The following is a 21,839-nucleotide window of genomic DNA, read 5'->3' on the forward strand; positions in this document are numbered from 1 at the left end:
TTATTTCATAGACAAACACATCTAAAAATAATACATAAACTACAGGAAAACGCTATGCAAAATAAACGCGCGAGCACGCATGCAGCATGCTAATTCTTTGACACTAAAATGTCGTAACCGTAGGCCTACCAGATAGATGTTAAAATCTTTGGTCGTATTACTCTTTCAATTAAGGCTCTGTTGCCAATATTTTCAAATTCGTCAATAGTCAATAGTAAAAAATCACAATAAACAATTATAAAAAAGTCATTTAATAATTAAAAAAACTACACACAGTATATCAAATACCATTATAAGTAGTAACTAACGGTCTACCACACTGTAGATACAATAATTACCCACTGTAAAATGGAATCGACGGGCAATTTTACAAGGTACCGGTTGGTGGGCGGACACAAACTCCCTCTAGTAGACATACCGCATGACGGACAGTCTGCAGCAGCAACATGCAATTGCTCATTTTTGAGTCAAGGTTGGCCTGATTTAGTTGCCGATTTAGTTGAAGTTCGATTTATGAATTAAAATGACGCCTTTTTTTAGCTCGAACTACGACTAAAGTCTGGTTTAAGAAACGGGCGATAGAGTTGAGATACATTCTTTCAAGTGATTAACAACTGTTTATTTGATCAGGACATAAACGAATTTAATGTAGTGTTGCCTTTGATTGCTGCGCATGCGTCACCTGAAGTGATATCAGGAAATATTGTGTCTAGAGAGTAAAGGCAGTAAAGGCGTTCCATATTCTTAAAAGAGGTTTGTTAGATAGTAGTAGTCATGGCGGCGGCAGATGAGGCTCTCTCTAAAGCCGGCTTACACTTTGATGAATTAAACAAAATTCGGGTTTTGGAACCTGAAGTTCAGCAACAGACAGTAGAGCTCAGGGATGAGTGTAAAACATTTGTTGACAGTATGTAACTTTTTTTTAGGCCACCTTAGTCCTTAGCTATTTAATTAGGTAAGGCCTGCCACCCCTCTCTAGGGTATCGGGACGATTCGGCCCTGAGACGATTCGGCCCGGGTGCGATTTTTTTTTTCGTACATAAGTTGGGGACCCCTCTCATGAAACGTCACAAAATAAACATGAATAATTCATCAGTTAAATTTGTTGTTCCCAAGCGTATAGCAACAAGTGATTACAACTGCGATACGATTCTAGGCTAGGCCTATCTCCGCTGTGGTTGCGGTTGTGGCGTGCGATTTCATAAAAGAATAGCGGCATTTTGTGTGGATTGTCGAAATAATCAGCATTTAGTTTATGGTGTTTTTTAATATAATTTATTACTAAAGAATTACGTGTTAAAATTATAGTTTCTATTAATACTATTAGGCCTAATTATTAGTCTCTAAAGCCCATGTCTATTTCTAGGTAGTCTGTGGGCTCCAGTCTGTGTGTGTGTGACGTGTGGATGTGTGACGTGTGTGTGTGCTAGGTATGACACAGTCCGAGTAAGTCAGCAAAATTAAACAATTACATAATTACATTACACAAAAATACAGTATGTTATAGTACATTTTTTATTCTCGTGGGTCTAATCTTTCCATCTCATGTGTTCATACGCGCATTTTTAAAGTTCCTTTGAGTACATACATATTGTTTAATAATAAAATAGCAGAATTAAAACATTACAGTACACACATTATACACATTCTTTATTCTTGTGGGTCTAAGCTTTCTTTGGGCTATGTCCAATTACTACGTGTCTTGCCTAGCTGTCGATTAGCCTCGATACATGCATAGTGGTGTGAAGAAGAGTGCGCGAAGGCAATCGCGTAAATTGACCTAGAATCCTATGCCTAGAATCGTATCGCAGTTGTAATCACTTGTTGCTACGCTTGGGTGCACACGGAACAACAAATTTAACAGATGAATTATTCATGTTTATTTTGTGACGTTTCATGTATGTATGTATCGTAGTTCCTCGGGTATAACCCACCTCGGGTATAATCCCACCCCCGACTTTACAATTACCTTCGCACGCAAGCATATCCCCGGGCAAAGTCCCAGTGTATAATTTAACATTAGGCCAGAGGTGGGCCTAGGCCTACTGTAGCTAGCTAGGCCGACGTCAATTTCTCACCAAAAAAATAGAGTAATTTCTCTGAATTTGGCTGACTTAAAACTCATCAAACATTGTTAAGTTGAATACAACCTTAAGGCTAGCATGCCCCGATCGTCACGTTCTGTACATCCTTTCGCCGTCGTGTACATTCTTTCTTGTTGTTTACACTACTGCGCATGTGTGATTACCGTAAAAAAAACACCGCCCTCTATACCGACCGGCTTGTGCAGTAGAGTTTGTGTCACATGCAACAACATGCGATTTACACAGAGAGCTCGAGCGTGTGTGTGAACATGGAGAACTCGTATGATCGAGTTCATGTCGATTTAGGAAACTAGGCCTAGATCACATTTTAGGGTATTTTTTAAGTAGAAATCTCGTGGAAAATCTATACGGTAGGCATAGCATAGGTAAGACCAATTAGGCCGCCTAGGCCTAGATGGCCTGGCCGTCTAATTGCTAGGCCTACATCGGAATATAGCTTTTAGATAGCCTAAATCGTAGCTAGAAGAAATATCGTCATTTTCAGTTCATGCAGCGGGAAATCCCCGGGTATAGTCCCACCTCCCAAATTCGGGCAAATTTCACGTACAAGGGGGGTGGGATTATACCCGGGGAACTACGGTATGTACGAAAAAAAAAATCGCGGCCCGGGACGATTCGGCCCTGAGACGATTCGGCACACTTAGATTTATCGTCTTTGATATGCATTTTATAAGCATAAAATAAGCTTTTTTCCCTAAACTTTATTTTCAGAGAGACTATGGGGTAGTACTACTAGGAATAAAGATGCAATAAAGCAAACATTTTGAAAACATTGTTGAAAATGATCATTTTTTAGTCACGCGAACGATGTAAACAAGTTACGCCCTCTGTTTCGAATGCACAAAATAAACAAGGTTTTCGAAGTAATAAATTGAATATAAAATTACGTTTTTTTAGTAATTTATTATATATACTGGGGTAGCACTAACATTTCATTTTCTTTAGCCATTTGGCGAAAGTCAAAATATTTTTTTTAGTCAAATCAGTTTATCTATAGCCAAGATGGCTAAAGTTCAATTTGTTTATTTAGCCAAATGAATCGGTAATTAGCCAAAATTAAAAATTGTTGAAATATAATGGTAAAAACGTTTTAGTTAATTTATCTGTGTCAATAGGTCTATACACTGTTCCCTGAACGTTTTTGTAAGGCATTTGGGGAAAGAGAGCCATGCCTAAATCACTGTATATTTGATTAAAAAAAATAATTGTTGTATTTTATATGATCAAAACAATTGTTCAAATTGTTTTTAATCATACAGCATTCATGGAGTTATCAATTTAATAAGAAACATTTTACAGTTTTCTGAAATCTTCTGAACGCTATGTTATTTTTGTTTTTTACGCTTGGCTGGTGGCTTCCGTACCACGCGAAAATCGTGTCCTAAGACTTTCACGGTCACCGCCGCGCAGCGGGTGAATGTTTTTAAATTGGGTATGCTCAAGAGGTGCGAAAGTGCAGTAGGGGCCTAGGCCTACAAAATTATGTACGACGGTACGTCGTAGGCCTATATGCTAAAAATATTTCTAGCAAACGAACACTTGTATCGTTGTTGAACGTGCAGATAATATAGGCCAAAGCACAGGGAAAAGGCGTTTCTGTCGGGGGAGAAATTTATACCATCCCGGCTCGATTATTTATTACCCAACAACACAGAAGCCGCCGGCGGCCGGCCTTGCTGTTTATATAGTCCGCAATAAATGCACGTGTGTGTTTAGCTAAATCCCTGTTAGACTCTACCATTTCCCGAATGTTGTTTTGTTTACTCTACTGACGCACTGCACGCACGGGGAAACTTTATTAAGGGTAAAATATGAAACTACATTATTGGAGCCTAAAATGCATAACGCATAAATATTGATTTCGATAAGATCATTCATTGAAGATACTATGTTTTTTTTAATCTGAAAAGAACACCCTTATCGAAAAATAGACAATCCCGGTAAATAGCCGACCGTCGGCTGTCGAGTCGTCGATCGTTTGTGCAGCGCAACACGTGATAGTTTGGGTAGACTCCATCATCCATGTGTCGTGTAAAGTCTGTCTCTCTGTGCAGTCTACCTCTGCTATCTCCATCATATTGAAATAACAAAGAGACGCCTGGTACAACGAAACAAGTTGACGAAAATGGAGCTCGAAGTAAACAACATGATAACGAACAAAATAAATGCTTGAAGATCGACAAATGGACCTTTTAGTTGGACTTTATGCTTTCGCCAAAATGATTATTTTATTATCTATTTTATCATATGTCATAGCCAAAATGGCTAAAGTAGCCGTTTTATTTTTCGCCAATCTGGAAACGTTTTCGCCCATGGCGACTTGGCGATCGGCCAGTGCGAGCCCAGATATATTATATCCACATTGTCAATATCAATAAAATACGGATTGTTAAACACCTTTAAAAACTTGATAAATACCAAAAAAAAATGAATATGAATTTGGTCTAAAGAGAGATGTTTCGGCCCACAAAGTGGGATGTTTTGCCCCAAAAGTGGGCCGAATCGTCCCACCAAAAGTGGGCCAAATAGTCCCGGGCCGAATCATCTCAGGGCCGATACAATTGATGGACGATTGGGCTTATTCCAAGACGATCGGGTACCAACCCGTGTGGACGTTCGGGCCCAACTGTGTGGGCGTTCGGGCCCAACATAATTAGACGATCGGTCCCGTTAAAAAGTGATTTTGGATTCTCGCCCTTAGATTAAGCTAAAAATGGTTCTTTGCGATCGAGACCGGAATTAATTGGGGTTTTTGAAACCGTCTTTAAGATCGGTTCTTTTTGTGGAGACCCATTTCTGCTGGCCAGAAAAAAACGTTCTTAAAAAGAACGGTATTCAAAACCGTATTTTCTGCTCAATAGAAATAGGCTCATACTCTAGTTGTGCCTTAAAAGGGGATTCTGGGTTTAAAATTGCTTTTAAATATCGTTTATTTATTAAATAAAAAATATTATAACAATATAGACATGTCAGAATGAAGAAGTAATAACGAAAAATTAAAAAAATTAAATTTCATATACATTTTAGGGTAAATTCATGGAAAGTCTGTTTTTCAACAGCTTAGGGAAGCTCATAATAACAGTAGTAGCATATATTTATTTGACATTTAATGAAATACAAAATTTAGTACAGGTTACGGAGTCATAAATTATACTATTTTTATACAGATCGTATTATTGGCTTCACGTACTAGGCTAGGCCTAGCCTAAATCATCATCATGGGTGAGAGCCATTCTGACTAGGGATTCCATGCCACGATGGCTACGTTAAAACATTGGGGCCCATCATGGGCCTAGCTAGCCTACTACTAAACGATTGGCCCATAAATAACAAATCTCAGTGGATTCCAAACCCATCCTATCAACCAAACTCCTAAACAATCTAAACCTAAAAACGTTCTACAAAATCGGCTGTAAATATTAAGGCAAAACAAGATACGATCGCCGTCCGCATGTATGGTGTCCCGATCGTCTAAGTAGGCCTAAAATAGGCCTAGTTTACTCTCCAAAAAGGCGGATACTGCATCAAGCAAGTAGACAAGGTAGTAGGAAGGAAACCTAGCCGATCCGGCCCAGTTAAAAATTGAGCTAGCTAGTGTAGTAGAACCTATGCGAATTGATACTACCAAGCCTTTTACAACTATAGGCTACACTTGTTAAAATTAGCAATACTTATGTTTACAAATATTCCAACTCTCTCATTCGAGCTATATTATCTATACCATTCTGGTAGGTCGAGTCGACCTTCAATCAAATACTGTACATCGTTCATGTTGTGATTATAGACGGGGTATACTCAACCCGACCAGTTTGGTATTGTATACTTATACTGCTTATCACGTGACGATGCCAGGCATGGGCGGAGAGAGCACGTGTATCGTCGTCTCGACTCTCGCTCCTCAGCAGCAATGTATACGTTACGCTTCATTGATTTTGAAGGTTTTCCCTAAGTCAGTGCGAAAATCGGCAAACGTAAAGTGCAAACATATCTAATTTTTCACTGTTTTGATGAATTTTCATAGAAAATTGACTTTATAAATGGGAAGACCGACTAAAATTACATCAGATAAGTATAATTTTACAAAAGTAATTGATATGGTTAATGATAACGAGTCGTCGGAAGATTGACCATTTCACAAATTTCCTATTGTGTAACACAGTGTCATATCGCCGTAGCTGCACTTGTAATCTGGCCTCATTTCACAGCCTTCGTTCTGCTTCACTGGGCGCTTATATAAATTGAAACTTTTACCGTTCAAGAGACAAACAAATATATTTTACATTTTTTACTATTCATTTTAAACCCGGAACCCCCCTTTAAATTCTTATATCTTATCAGATTTGTTTTGGTAATATATATTATACTGTCATAATATATGTTTGTGATTTCCTGTGGTTAGATAAAGGATGTTTTAGACTAGGTCTGCTAAATTTATAAACCAATCATATCGATTTATGTTAACTTTTTTATTTTATCTGTAGGCCTATGTATTAAATAATTAATACAACACGAAAAAAAAAACCAAATAATATAGTTTGGCATTTTATACTTTCGTTAGTGTTTGTGCACATCATCTAATTCACACTTCGTCGATTCGTCTTTTATTTTCGCAAAGTCTGAACAATAGTAAAGTATAAAGTTCCATATCCAGTATTGCTTTCATTTTTTAGTCTACATATATTTCAAAGTGAAGGGATCATGTATAACAAAATCAATGGCTGCCATAAATACAGTAGTTCTGAATTTTATTCTTGATACAATTTGTTTTTATTTTAATAATTTGTACTTTTGTCAGAGTGCGCTTTTATTATACTTGACCATGCAAAGTTTTTAACCACATAGGGCATAAAAAGACCGTGCGGAGCAAGGGTTACTGCTAGTTAGTAATAATTTATATTTAGTAACAAACACTAGACCTATGAGAGTATTAATTCATTAAACATTTTCAGTATTATATAGTGACCCTTTTACACTCTCGGTGTCCCTCAATTGTACGCATGCGCACCAGATATCAAATTGATAAGCCCTTTCAGTATCGGGATCTCCGAAGAGATATTTTCATTACATAAACAGCAAAAGCACAGAACAAATTTTAAACCGCATGGTGATATTGAAAATGTATTCATTATTTTGAAACGATAAGATGAGGCAATCTGTAAGAATGAGAAAAAGTCACTCCAACCTAGATTCAAACCCAGAACCTGCTGCTTAATATGCAGATTATTGTTATTATTTTCCATAGGTATATATTGAAGTTAAAAAAAAAAAATTATGTATACACTTCACATTGATGCTCTTGTTTTATAAACAGTTTGTTATTTCTCAATTCAGAAATTGATGGATTTCAGAAAATTGTTGGAGGATTTATTATGATGATGGATAGGTTAGCAAATGAAGTTGAGAAAGAAAAAATGAAGGTACATGTACTGTTTAAAAAATATTTTTCATTCTTTAAATACAGTTTTAAGATTTACCTGAAGAAATCAACTAAATAAACTACATTATAATAATATATAATATATAGTCATTCAAAGAATATTTTATTACTTTAAATGGTCTTTTGTGTGTTTTAAATTAGTGCATTTAAGTAAATCTTAACTAATTAAGATAATAAATGTACCATTATCAATCATGCATACAGTATATTTTAATATTTTTTTATTTTTTATTTTTTGCAGGCCATTGGTTCACGCAATCTTCTTAAGTCTATAGCTAAACAACGACAAGCGCAACAGCAACAGCTACATGCTCTTATAGCTGAAAAAAAGATGCAAGTTGAAAGGTAAGTTCTCTCGGAGGTGTGGATCATGGGATCCGGACCCTGTAAATTTTACAATGTGCCTTTTTTCAGTAAGGTAAAAAATTCTAATTGACCTTGAAAACGATTATTGCGTGTTGAGTTCTTGATAGAAAAAAAAAATCATGCATAGAAATTTTCTATAAGTGGTCCTATATAAATAGAAATTTGTAGTTTGCATTATTATGTCTATGTGTCATCTGTGTTATCGTCGTCAGCAGAGCAGCTACCCTCTCATGAACGGCCGTACTGAGTTTTATCATGCTACAACACTATACTAAAAGTCCCAACAAATCTGTCTAATTTGCATAAATCCAAAATGGCTGCCAAAATTCAATAATTTGACATATTTTTACTTCTAAACGGCCTATTTGAATGCTTTAAAGTTGCAGAGTGGGGTATTGGCTCGTGGGCTTTCATTTGAAAAAGGTTACAATTTGATTTATTATTGTTATTTTGCATAATAATTCTATAGCATACTTTGAATGGCATCTAAATGCGTATATTGATCCTATTATCTCATGCTGTTTTCAGGTTTATATTAGACTAATGTTTCCATACCTTTTCAAGGTTCTTGATCCTATTGACCGCGTTCATATTCACATACCTTGGGGTGTCGTATTTAATAATTCCCCTGGGATTTTATAATTCTGTTATACGTAGTGTATGGACTTATTGCATTGTCGGTTGGGGTGAAAATGCTACTCTAAGTGGACAAGAGCAAGGTTGATCGCCTTGTAAGAAGAGCAAGGTTGATCGCCTTGTAAGAAGAGCGAGGGTGATGATTGGTGAGGATCAGCAGTCAGAGTCTGTCTACTTTAATTTCGGTGGTGTTTCTAAAGATGCAAGTCATCCGCTCCGCCACGATACATCACCTTTCAGCAAGGTTGTAACTCCTGCTCATCTGTACCATCAGGCACAACACTTTTTAATTAATTGTATTTTTCATATTTTATTGTATTTTAATATAACGTATCTTAAATTGCGAGAATCTAGTTTCCCACAGTGAGGGATTAAACAAAGTTTTACTTTGACTTTTAAATGTTGAGACCATTTCAAAAGTTTATAATCAAACCACCGACTTGACAGAAAACATAAAGACGAGTCAATGTCTTAATGATCTAAGGTAAAAAATGACATTCAAGACAGCTCTACTTTGATTAGTACATAGATAGTAAGCATTACACTTCCTTAACGAACAAGAAACTGGGGATTACATCACCAAACTGTTCGCTTCTGATCATACTCTCGTCTGGTTATGCCAAATGTTCATGTGTACCTGAAAACAATGCTCAATTTACCATAAACCGATCCAGATGTTTATCAAAGGGTTCAGGAAGGCTCATGTGGCGAGAAGTGACAAGTTTTGGGCAGGATAATATCAGATTTAATTCAGTAGAACAAGTATTGATGAGTGTTAAGACTGATGTTGGGCTCATAAGAAGAAAAGGAATTACAAAAAACCAGCGCCTAATGTGGGTTCTGTCAATTCCAGCATGGGCAAGCACTAATGAAACTATATGCAAAAGTTGAGTGGACATGCCAAGATCTGAACAACTAGAAGCAGGGAAAAGCATTTGTATCATCTCAAGGTGGTTGGGATAATTAGACGCTCTAGGCTATAGAATTCTGCATGGGAACATATGCTTACATCTGTATCATGTGGACCCTCAAACATTGCTACAAACTTCTACAGGTGGTTATCACAGTCTTCATGTCTTTTTTCAGAAAATATGCAATAGAAAGAAGTATATGCAGCCATGAGAAACCGGTTGGCATATTGTAGATAGTAAATCTAACCAATCAGACTGATAAATCTCCAGCACTATCTTAACTACTGAATGTTATCTACTGTGACTGCAACACTCAGTGTGCAAATGAATAGGTGTACATATTGACACCATGGTCTCTTCTGCAATATGTGTCCACGGAATGCAGAGAAGTTGCAGGAATTCCGAGCCACCAGACTTACAGTGCGTGACTAAATTATTGGCGCTAAACATTTAAGCAAGATAATTTTAAAGAACAAAATGAATGTCTTACAGTAAAACAAGGAACAAATCAGATACTATACAGTATGTGACATAATTAGGACATAATGTACAATGATATTTGACCCACCTTCCATTTCAGTTACAGTTTATTTCTATTTGTTTATTTCTGTTCTAAATATGCTTGTACCACACCTACCAAGAAGTCAGACAATACTTTTCTACTTGAAAAGGTATGAACAAAAATAGTATATATTCATGAAAACCAGCAGATAATAGGATTAACTAAGAATTCAGCGGTCATTTAAAAATATGCTAATTAGTATGCAAATTACCAGTAATAAATCAAATTGTAACCTTTTCCAAATGAAAGCCCATGGGCCAATACCTCATTCGGAACTTTAAAACATTCAAAAAGGCCGTTTTTAGGTAAAAATATGTCCAATTATTGAATTTTGGTGGCCATTTTGGATTTATGCAAATTAGACACCTTTCCCCTACAAGGATTTTTTGTGACTTTTAGTATGGCGTTCTGGGGACCTCAAAGAAATACATTGCGGTGAAAAAAATTCTGTTACAATTCGTTTCAAGTAAAAAGTTAAAATGACTGGACTAATAATATTAGCCGGAAATCTATGAATGCATGAACATCGACGGCCGAGCATTCGCTGCTGCTATTTTTAGAAGACTTTGTTTTTATCGATCTCCTCACTGGCGGTATCTCTTCTCTTTCTGTGATCCAATCGGCTACTCTAGACATTCGCTAATGTTAGTTAGTCCTGCACCGGTAAACATACGATACAATAAGAAACATTGTTTGCGTTCATTACGAACGTCAGGGGGAAGTCCCCAATGAAAAAAATAGGCCTACTCATCAGTAGGACACCTCTATTTGCCCGGAAATGACACTTCATAGCGCTCTAGCAAACATCAAAATGAACGTAGCCTACTTATCCGCCGGTAAACATACGCAATAAGAACATTTTTTGCGTTCAATCAATACGAACATCATAGCACGCTAGCAAACAGCAGAAATCGTAGCCTTCTTGATTGGAATGCAAATGTATTATACGATCAAAGCTAGCAAATTAATTACTGGTCATGTCACGTGTCTATTAAATGCATTAGGCCTTTATGCATGCCACAGCTCTAGAAAGTACCTGTTATTAATCTATTTTTAGATTGGTTTGGTTGATATTTTTAAGCGTCACAGATAAGGTGAAAAAAAAGGAGATTATTTCATGCAATAACATTATTATTATTTATTATTATCCACTGAGGACAAGACATGAGTTAGTTATCCACACGACAAACATCTACACTTTTGGACATGATGATGTTATATCTTTAAATGAAACTCGCCTTGATTATACTATTAGTAATAATGATGTACGTATAAATGGCTATGATCTCTATCGTCAAGATCGTAACAGGGAAGGTGGAGGAGTTGCTGTGTACTTAAATCGCAACGGGAAGACTACTCATAAGTTAAGACCAGATCTTATGAATGAGCATTTGGAAATGTCTATTATTGAAATTAAACAACTAAATTCAAAACCATTCCTCCTTTTATCATGGTATAGACCCCCAAATTCTGATATGCAGATCTTTGAGAGAATAGAAAAAGTACTAGAGAATGTTGAAAGTACAAATTTAGAATATATGATAATTGGGGATGTAAATTGTGACACTCATTCTAAAAACCTATCTTGTTATACTAAAAAATTAATTGATATTGCTAAAAATTTTCATCTAACTCAATTAATAACTGAGCCAACGAGAATCACAGAAAATAGTAGTACTTTAATAGACCATATTTACACAACAGTTCCTAATAGTATCTCCAAATCAGGTGTTTTACATACAGGTATCGGTGACCATTCTGCTATCTATGTAATTGTTGGTAAACAAGAAAAGTGTAAAGCTCATAAGCATAAATATAAAACAAGTAGAAACTACAAACATTTTAATGAAAATGAATTTAAAAGGGATATTGAAAAAATAAACTGGCAAGAAATTCAACATTATAATGATATTGATGACGCTACATATTTTTTCGAATCTAATTTTCTTAAAATTGCTAATGATTGTGCCCCGCTAAAAAAGAAGAGGGTGCAAAACAAAACTAGTCCTTGGCTAACAGATGATCTAGTTAGGTCTATGCGTGAGCGTGATGTACTAAAAAAGAAAGCATCTAAAACTAATACACCTGAACTGTGGGCTCAATACAAACTAGGTAAAAATAAGGTAAATGCTGAAATAAAGAAATGTAAAAAAGAATATTTTTCTAAACAATTAGATACAAAAGATTCAAAGAAAATATGGGAAACTTTAAGATATATTGTCCCAGCAAAGAGTATAAACACTGAAATATCAAACTTAAAAACAAATGATAACAAACTAACAGCAGACTCTTCTAAAATAGCCAACAATTTAAACAAATATTTTTCTAAAATAGGACCTGACCTTGCAAAAAACATCCCACCAGAAATTCCTAGATTACTTATTGTAAATAATACTAATCAAAGTAGGGACCTACTTAAATTTAGTTTTGTTAATCAGGAATATATTTATAAACAATTAAACTCACTCGATGTTAGTAAAGCGACAGGCTTAGATGAGCTTCCAGCTAAAATGCTGAAGTTGGTTATTGATCAAATTGTTGGACCTCTCACTTATTTGGTAAATCTCTCACTCTCAACCAGTACTTTTCCAAAAAGATGGAAATGTGCCAAAATATGCCCAGTGTTTAAGGGGGGAGATAGGACTGAAGCTAGCAACTACAGACCCATATCAATTTTACCGATTCTTTCTAAAATTATCGAGAGGGTTGTATTTGATCAGGTCTATCAATTTATTAACTCAAAAAATATGGTTTATGCTTACCAATCAGGATTTCGTCCTAATTTCTCTACTGTATCTTCATTATTAAATATTACAGAAGATTGGATAAATGATATTGATTGTGGGAAGTATATAGGTTTAGTCATGCTTGATCTGAAAAAAGCTTTCGACACGGTAGACCATACCATACTTATAGACAAGCTTAAATCATTTAACTTAGATGTCTCTATTATAAATTGGTTTAAAGACTATCTTTGTGATCGTACGCACTTAACACAAGTAAATGGTGTCCGATCAGATAAATGCTATAGTAATTGTGGAATCCCCCAAGGATCAATTTTGGGACCACTCTTATTTATACTTTATGTAAATGATCTACCAAAGCATGTAAATAGTGTACAGATTAGTATGTATGCAGATGATACAGCTCTTTACTTTGCATCTTCTGATATAAAGGAAGTACTTGCAAAAATTAATGAAGATTTAAAAAAAATCAAATCATGGCTAGCAAGTAACAAGCTTAGTCTAAATGTAAATAAAACTCAGTGTATGTTTATAGGAACACAACAAAGGCTTGCAAAATTAGCAAACATTGATCTAAATTTAAACATAGACAATGTTCGGCTACAAAGAGTAAAAAGCTGTAAACATCTAGGTGTTGTTATTGATGAATATTTACTGTGGGATAAACAAATAGATAATGTTAAAAGTAAAGTATTGCCAGGCTTGTACTACTTAAAAAAATCTTCAAATCTCGTCCCAAAACATGTATCTTGCTTAATGTATAATAGTATTATCTCTCCACAGTTTAACTATTGTAATATTGTGTGGGGCAGATCAAATAAAAAAAATACTAATAAACTACAAATGCTACAAAACAGAGCAGCCAAAATTATTACAAAAACAAGGAAATACGACTCAAGTACACAAGCCCTGCAAAACTTAAACTGGATAAATCTTAATACTCAACTACATAATAATGAAGCCAAAATGTTATATAAAATATTCCATAATCAAGCACCACCATATCTAAACGAACTATTTACACCCAAACTAGACACATACAATACAAGATCAAAGGATGTATTAAAATTGAATAAACCCAAAACAGAATATAAAAAAAAAAGTTTTTCATATCATGGTGCTAGTTTATGGAATACTCTAAAAAAACCAATGCAAAATGCCACAAATTTAAATACTTTCAAAAAATTATTGGTGTGATTTATTATTTATTTTGTACTCTTATCACAAATGTAATTAAGGTTTCTGTTCATATATTTTTGTTCTCTAATTTGTTATTTTTAAAATTTGTTATTTTTAAAATTTGTTATTTTTAAATGTGTAATGTACTACTGTTAGTTGATCACGGCCTTGTAGAAGAACACCTTTATGGTGACACAAGCTTTTCCGTGTTAAAATAAAGTATTTATTATTATTATATTATTATTATGACTTAATCAAAATTAAAATGTTTGTACTTTTACAAAAGATAATTGATTGAGCAAACAAATATTAAAATATGGGCAAAATTGAGGTATGGATTTAAAGTGAGACGCGCTCTATAAATCCTATATTTTATATCCGAGTGGTCATACGATGATGTCAAAACATCCGAGAGCTAAAAATGTTGCATGTATTCATATCTACAATTTATCTGCTTACATATTAAGTTAAAAAAATTGGGGATAACTGTTGATCCTGAAGATGTAAAATAGATTCAAAATAGGCATAATTTTTACATATTTTGTAACTTTTTAAACAAAAATGCGCACAAATTGTCTAATTCAACGTGTTCGTATGGCGTGATGTAAAGTTGAAATGGTCTCAATTTTTCTTTAAATTACTACAGTAGCAAAGACTGGAAAATTATAATTCAAGAGAAAAAAAGATAATTTTCATACTCCGTGCGCACCGCACGAGTAAAGAAATGTCATGAATCATGTAGAAAGTTGATTTTAAATTAATAAATTTAAAATGCGCGTGCGTACGTAACTTCTTGTAAAACACGCCATTTTTAATCCATAGAAAGTTAGCCCTTGATATGAATTAAACAAGTGTCAATAAAAAATAACTTTTAATTTTCAGTCTATGATCAATCATTGAAAATCGTAATATTGCGCATATGTCAAGTTGCGCAACGCTGATGTCATTAAAAATAGGAGGCACATAACTTTACGTCCACGTCCACTTTATGTCCATATGTTGAAAAGTTATGAAATGTTATGTTTACACGTTTTAGAGTTATACGTGACACAAAAATGACGGAAAGAAAGAAGAACTGATTTGAGCTCATCACTTTTACGAGTTTGGATTATCCGCGCAAACACCACATGCCCATACATTAAAATATCAATGCCGACAATTATTATGCCATTCTATGACATGAATTAAATATGTTTACAGGACTGAATTTTACCAATTTTGTGTAATAAAGCATAACAGTATTTATGTTATATGGTGTAGCATATATGAAATTACGAGACCGATCTTTTAATCCAATTTTTAACATGATAATGTCATCAAAATGTAACATAAATATAGCAATTTTAAGAGATAATTATCTAAATAATTACATTAATGAAAATGTTTGCAAAATTTTTGACACGAAAAAGCGAGGTGCACGCTATTTTAAATGCGCTGAATGTTTACGAAAGAGATGAAAATCTGACTATTTAAGTTCAACTGGCCATATGATGACGTCATCAGATAGACAAACTTTTTATGGGAATTCATATCTTTTTATATGATGACGTAATAAAAACTCATGTCAAAGAGAATTGATTATTTATTTATTTATTCTTTCTTTTGACTGAGAAAGAACATATTAAAATCTAGGAGAAAATGGGGAACGCATTAGCGCGATGTGCTCTATTAAATTGAATTAACTAGTACAAAAGTGAAAAAAAATCCTATTTTAAAAATTCGAGTTGCCATATGGTGACGTCACTACATCCGTTGGGTACAAATTTTACATGAATTGATATCTACAACTCATCAGCTTCTATAATACATTTTAAAAAATGGAGTTAACCAGCCACCCTGAGGAGTTATAACTGATTACAAATAGGTCTATTTTTGCAAAAATTTGCATTAAATTACCTATTTTTAGCAAACGATTTCTAAAGTTTAACATGCACATGCGTCATTATTTTGCAATTAAAGTTTATCAAAATAAATTAAATCTACTACAAAAGGTATGAAAAACAAAAATCAATTGCAAAAACCACTTTTGTACGAGCTGTGCGTGTGCAAAACGCAGAAAATTTAGACAATTATGAAATGCTCAAAATGGTCGGAAATGTACGCGAAATTGATTAGAAATTAATTTTGCGCATTTTGAAATTTTAAATATGTGTACTTGCGTAATTGTTAGCATAGTATTCTATTTTTATCATGTCAAAAGTTTCTCCATATTATGAAATACACTTTCGTAAAGCTTCATTGAAAAATAAATTTTTGTTTAGAATATATAATCAACTATAAAATTTCATAAATCGCACGTAACTTACGCTGAGCGACTCTCGCGTCATATAACAAAGTTTCCTGCACATCTACAGTTAGAGGTCAATCTTCTGACAAAGTTATAAGATGTTATGTTGTCAAGAATTAGAGATACACTTGACACAAAATTTGGGGAAAGAAAGAAGAACTAGATTTGAACTCGTCACTTTGACGAGTTAGTTATCCTCACCACAAACGCCATATGCACTTCATACGTTGGAATATTCCACACAGAAAAAGATTATAGCATTATGACCTGAACTAAAGAACATGATATGTTGTTAGTGCTGAATTCTGTCAATTTTGTGTCATATAGTATATACAGTAACAGTATAATCTGTATACATATTACATACAGTGTAGAATAGGTGAAATTACGGGACCCGCCATTTATTCCTATTTTTAACATGGCGACGGTATCAAAATGAAACACTAAGATAGCAATGTCGGAAGGAAATTATCTCAGCAACTACATATTATCGTGTAGAAGAAGAAATTTGAATACGTAAAATACAGATGCGCGCTCTTTTAAATGTGATGAACTATGACGCAAAAGATTAAAATTTTTTTTTATTCAACTGGCCATATGATGACGTCACAACATCCGATTGGCAAAATGTTCACATGAATTCGTATCTACAATCCAATAGCTTCCAGAAAATATTTTAATCATGATTATCACTATTTATTCTGACGAGCTATAACAGATTGAAATTTACTGTAAAGATGAAAATAAGTGACCCACGTTATTTACATTTTTTAGACATGATGATGTCATAAAAATTAAAATATTTTTAACTCATGCGAAAGATAGTTGATTGACCTAGACAATATCAAAATCGGGGTGAAAATGGAAAACAGATAAGTGGAGATGCGCTCTATTAAATGTGATGAGCTATGAAGAAAGATACAAAAATCCTATATTTTATAAAAGAAAGTTAGCACATGATATAAATTAAACTTTTGCAAAGTTTCAATTTGAAATGTTATTTGGTTTTCGACCTATGTTAAATTCGAGAAAATCGTTAAATCGCGCATAAGTCACGTTGCGCAATTGTAAAAGTCATGAAAAGCTTCGCTTGACGACGTTACGTAAATGTCAATATGTTAAGATAGTTACTTATAAGTGGAGATGCGCTCTATTAAATGTGATGAGCTATGACGAAAGATACAACATTCCTATATTTTACATTCGTGTGGCCATACGATGACGTCACAATATCCGAGAGGTAAAGATTCTGTATGAATTCATATCTAAAACATATCTGCTTACATATTAAAGACACCTTCCCTACAATTTGTGACGTTTTGTAAAAATAATACATATATATTACTTTAAAAACATTAAAGGTCATTCCTTGTCTTAAATGTACGTTTTATGGTAAATTATGATAAAAAGTGAGAAACAATGCACTACCTAAGTAGCTCGCGGTGATTGACCTCTCGTGGACGGTCTAGTTTTGTAGGCCTAGCTGGTAAACATCGGTAACGTACGAACACCGTACGCTAGCTATATAGTAATACCTAGCCTGACGTTGTATAGTTGCTGCATTAATTGTCTTTCTATTTTTGCCAGACTTCGTTGATACAAATTGGGGAAAACCCGGTATTTTTGCTGAAAAGTTAGGAGTCTTCCATTTGTTTTGGCCTCACGATCGATCGAAAAGTGAATTACAGAAGAAAAACAAAAATATCAATCCGCGCGCAATGCATTTGGGGCCGCATATAATTAGAATCGACTTATTTTTCACATTTTTAACCATTTAAAGACGAAAAAAGTTATCGCAATAGGACCATATAGTATTATTTTTACATTAACTATAGTTTGTGATCTTAAATTAGATCTAAAAAACGTAGGGAAGGTGTCTTTAAATAAAAAATTGGGGGTCACTATAAATAGGGGTGGAGTTGGATAGCCGAGTGGTTAGGACACTTGACTGTCATACAAATAGACCCGGGTTCAATTCTCGACAACTCCCAGTCCACTCAGCTGTAAATGAGTACTAGTTAAAAATACTAGGCAGAAAAAAGGCGGCATGGTAAGGAACTGGCCACCCTACCACATAATGCCGAGGCTTAGTACAGTGAGCTCCTAACAGCTCATCCCCTATGTTCAGAATGAACACGGGACTCGCACCTTTCACCTTTCATAATATTAATAGGCTAAAAATATGCATAATTTTGATGACATTTTGTAACTTTTGCAACTAAAACGCACGCAAATGGTCTAAATCAACGTGTTAGTATGACGTCATTTTAATTTGAAATGATGTTAAAAATGACTAGGAAAGGCTGGAAAATAACAATTCAAGAGAGAGAGAGAGTGCAGATAACTAAAAGAAGAAGATGATGATGATGATGAACTTTGACAATCTCAAGGGCTATCTGTTAACCAAAAATACATGACAAATTTGTGTAAATACTCATTCTCAATAGCATTTTTTTTTGTCTAATTCAGTTATTGCATCAACATGTTACCCTCTACTTCTTCCGGTCAAAGTTCAATAACATTTTATGCATTTACGCCCTCGATGGATGGATGGATCGATTACCTACTTTACCATATGCCACCCTAGTTCAACAAACATTTTTGCATCTACGCCCTCTAAAGCGAATAAGTAACTGGCTTTTACGAACGTTTTAACACTTGACCTACTTAATTTATTCAAAATATTTTGACTTTGGCTAAGGTGATATAAATATTTTTTTTAAACTTGATACCCCCACCATAGCCCTAGCAACCATCCTTCCCCCTCTGATTTGAAATAGCAAAGGTAACCAACCCCAGTGAAAGATTTAGTTTTATTGATTAAAGCTCATAGAACTGATTGTCAATAGAAATAATGATAGAAATTGTAGGTTAAAACCTCCCTGACTTAATTGTAATAATTGTTTTTTTTTTAGGTACAGAATGCAATATGCTGCATTGCAGAAAGAAGAGGATGAACAAATTGATTGTATAGACCAATTTATTCTGCAAAAATAATATATTTACAATAATAATTTCTGTATTATTCAATTTTAAAATTAATAAACATACAGTACAGTATTTTTCAATTGGATAAGACATCCATTGCTAATAGTTTTTACATAACTATTGCAAAATATTCTTGTCATAAAACCAGGTATGTGTAAATTTTAAGACTTTTTCAGATCTGCAGAAAATGAAAAAAGATTCAAGTCAAGTTAACATTTTTTCTTTCAAAACAAAATAACAATAATAAAAGAACATTTCTTTTAATTTACAAATATTTTATGAAATTAAACAGACTGCCCAAGTCAAATCTAATGGGACTGGCATAAATATTTTGAGTTATGCAAACTTTGACAGATTTGTAAAAAATGCTAGGCCTACTCACTAGCCTTGTCTAACTTGCCCAATATATCGTGATCATGGCCCACACTCATGCCGAGCCTTAATTGAGTTTGCTTTAGTAGGCCTATTAGTTTTATTGTGATACAGTAGCTTGTTGTGAAAATGTGATTTCTTTAAATCGAGCATAAACAACATACCATATTATTTCTAATAAACGCCCCGCCACTAATAAACGCCCCCTCTGAGATTTGTTGTAATGAGTGCTCAATATCCAGTCCATAGCCTTAAATTAGTAAGGGAAAATATTTATTTTAACACAATAATTTACCCACCTGGCGATATTTGTAAAGCGCATTATACTCTTACCTTTTATTAATGACCAAACTAGGCTAATTGTAATGTAAGCTAGGCCATACACAGCAGTAGCGGTTCTGCTTTGTTTACTGCCGCATGTTGCGGAAAAGATTGCTGCTTCCCAGAACACTACTACTGTTTTCGACTACCGTATATATAGCTATGTTGGTAACAAGCTTATTAAATTTCTTTGGTACATTTCTATCTAGCGTACCTTCCACATATTTAAATCACCAGCAAAGTTGTTAAAGTGACTTTTAAATAATTAATTATAAGATTACACCACCTGCAAATTAAATTGTACGACAATTTTACAGCTCGTGTGTTCGTACGATGAACACGAACACCGTTGCGTGCGTACACAGTAGTACATGAGGTGTAAAAACAAATGTTCCGAAAATGGTATATTACAGTAAAGTATTACGATAAACATTGACCATTGCGATAATATCGGATAATTTCTCCAGACTGAAAATGGTCTACACTGAGTTAATTATGCTGTTTGATCTGAAATTTACCCCAAGAACTCGAAGATATTTCACTTCATTTCCCAGCACAATGGACACTAAAATGTTGCTGTTCAAATAACTAGCAAATAGGATCAGGCCTAGAGATAGCTTGCACATTTACAGTGTTTTATTTTGCGTTCAATGTGTACCGTATAGCCTATATACTGGAGACGGACTCAACCAATTGGTAATTTCAAACATTTACAACAATTAAATGCGGTGGTTAAGTCGATAGTTACACACAGCTGTGTAGCTGCGCCAATCCCCACCCACTCTTTGAATCCGCCCCTGGATCAGTCCAGAGAGACCATGTGCGAAATAAAATGTTCCGCGTTCACCAATCAAAAAAACGAATCAAAAACCATTCAACCATGAGCTCTGCCGATCACGGGAAAACTCAACTTTGATTGGCTTACAATGGCATTATCTATATATAAATTATGGTTAATTCTGACATAGGCGAGCACAATGCAAAAACTTGGGTACAAATCTCCGCCTTGGATACCTACCTTATCTATCTCAGATGTACCGCGAAACGTAGATTTGATAACATTAGTGTTCACATCAGGGATGTCTGCCCATGTTGCAAGCCGTAGTGTCTTCTTTCTTGGGCCGAAACGGCCCACTCTGTCACGGCAGTTAGTTTCAAAAGATGTTTAAAGACACCTTCCCTACAATTTGTGATGTTTTGTAAAAATAATACATATATATTACTTTAAAAACATTAAACCAGGTCATTCCTTGTCTTAAATGTACGTTTTATGGTAAATTATGATAAAAAGTGAGAAACAATGCACTACCTAAGTAGCTCGCGGCGACTGACCTCTTGTGGACGGTCTTTAGGCCTAGCCTAGCTAGGCTTAGTTTTGTAGGCCTAGCTGGTAAACATTGGTAACGTACGAACATCGTACGCTAGCTATATACCTATCCTGATGTTGTATAGTTGCTGCATTAATTGTCTTTCTATTTTTGACAGACTCAGTTGATACAAATTGGGGAAAACCCGGTATTTTCGTTGAAAAATTAGGAGTCTTCCATTTGTTTTGGCCTCACAAGCGATCGAAAAGTGGGTGAATTACAGAAGAAAAACAAAAATATCAATCCGCGCGCAATGCATTTTGGGATTTATAGCGGGCCGCTATAATTATTAGAATCGACTTATTTTTCACATTTTTAACCATTTAAAGATGAAAAAAGTTATCGCAATAGGACCATATAGTATTATTTTTACATTAAATATAGTTGGTGATCTTAAAATAGATCTAAAAAACGTAGGGAAGGTGTCTTTAAATTAAATAATGTATTAATACTTATTAGGGTGATATTTATTTGAATAAACGCCTCTCCAATAAAACATCACTTTGAATAATAATCCCCATCACCCCCCCCCCCCCCCAACCCAACTATCTAATAAACGTCCAT

General features: G+C 34.5%; 1 protein-coding gene across 1 annotated transcript; it reads left to right on the forward strand.

Annotated features, from left to right (window-relative positions):
• The first annotated feature begins 732 nt into the window (after positions 1–732).
• On the forward strand, positions 733–20,429 carry LOC144858653 (intraflagellar transport protein 20 homolog). Its single transcript, XM_078714753.1, has 4 exons — positions 733–907; positions 7,437–7,522; positions 7,784–7,887; positions 19,143–20,429. The coding sequence occupies exons 1-4, from the start codon at positions 775–777 to the stop codon at positions 19,222–19,224; spliced, it is 405 nt and encodes a 134-aa protein (XP_078570879.1). The 5' UTR covers positions 733–774; the 3' UTR covers positions 19,225–20,429.
• Positions 20,430–21,839: the final 1,410 nt, after the last annotated feature.

Source organism: Antedon bifida, chromosome 2 (assembly GCF_963402885.1).
Source record: "Antedon bifida chromosome 2, ecAntBifi1.1, whole genome shotgun sequence".
Classification (NCBI taxonomy): Eukaryota; Metazoa; Echinodermata; class Crinoidea; order Comatulida; family Antedonidae; genus Antedon; species Antedon bifida.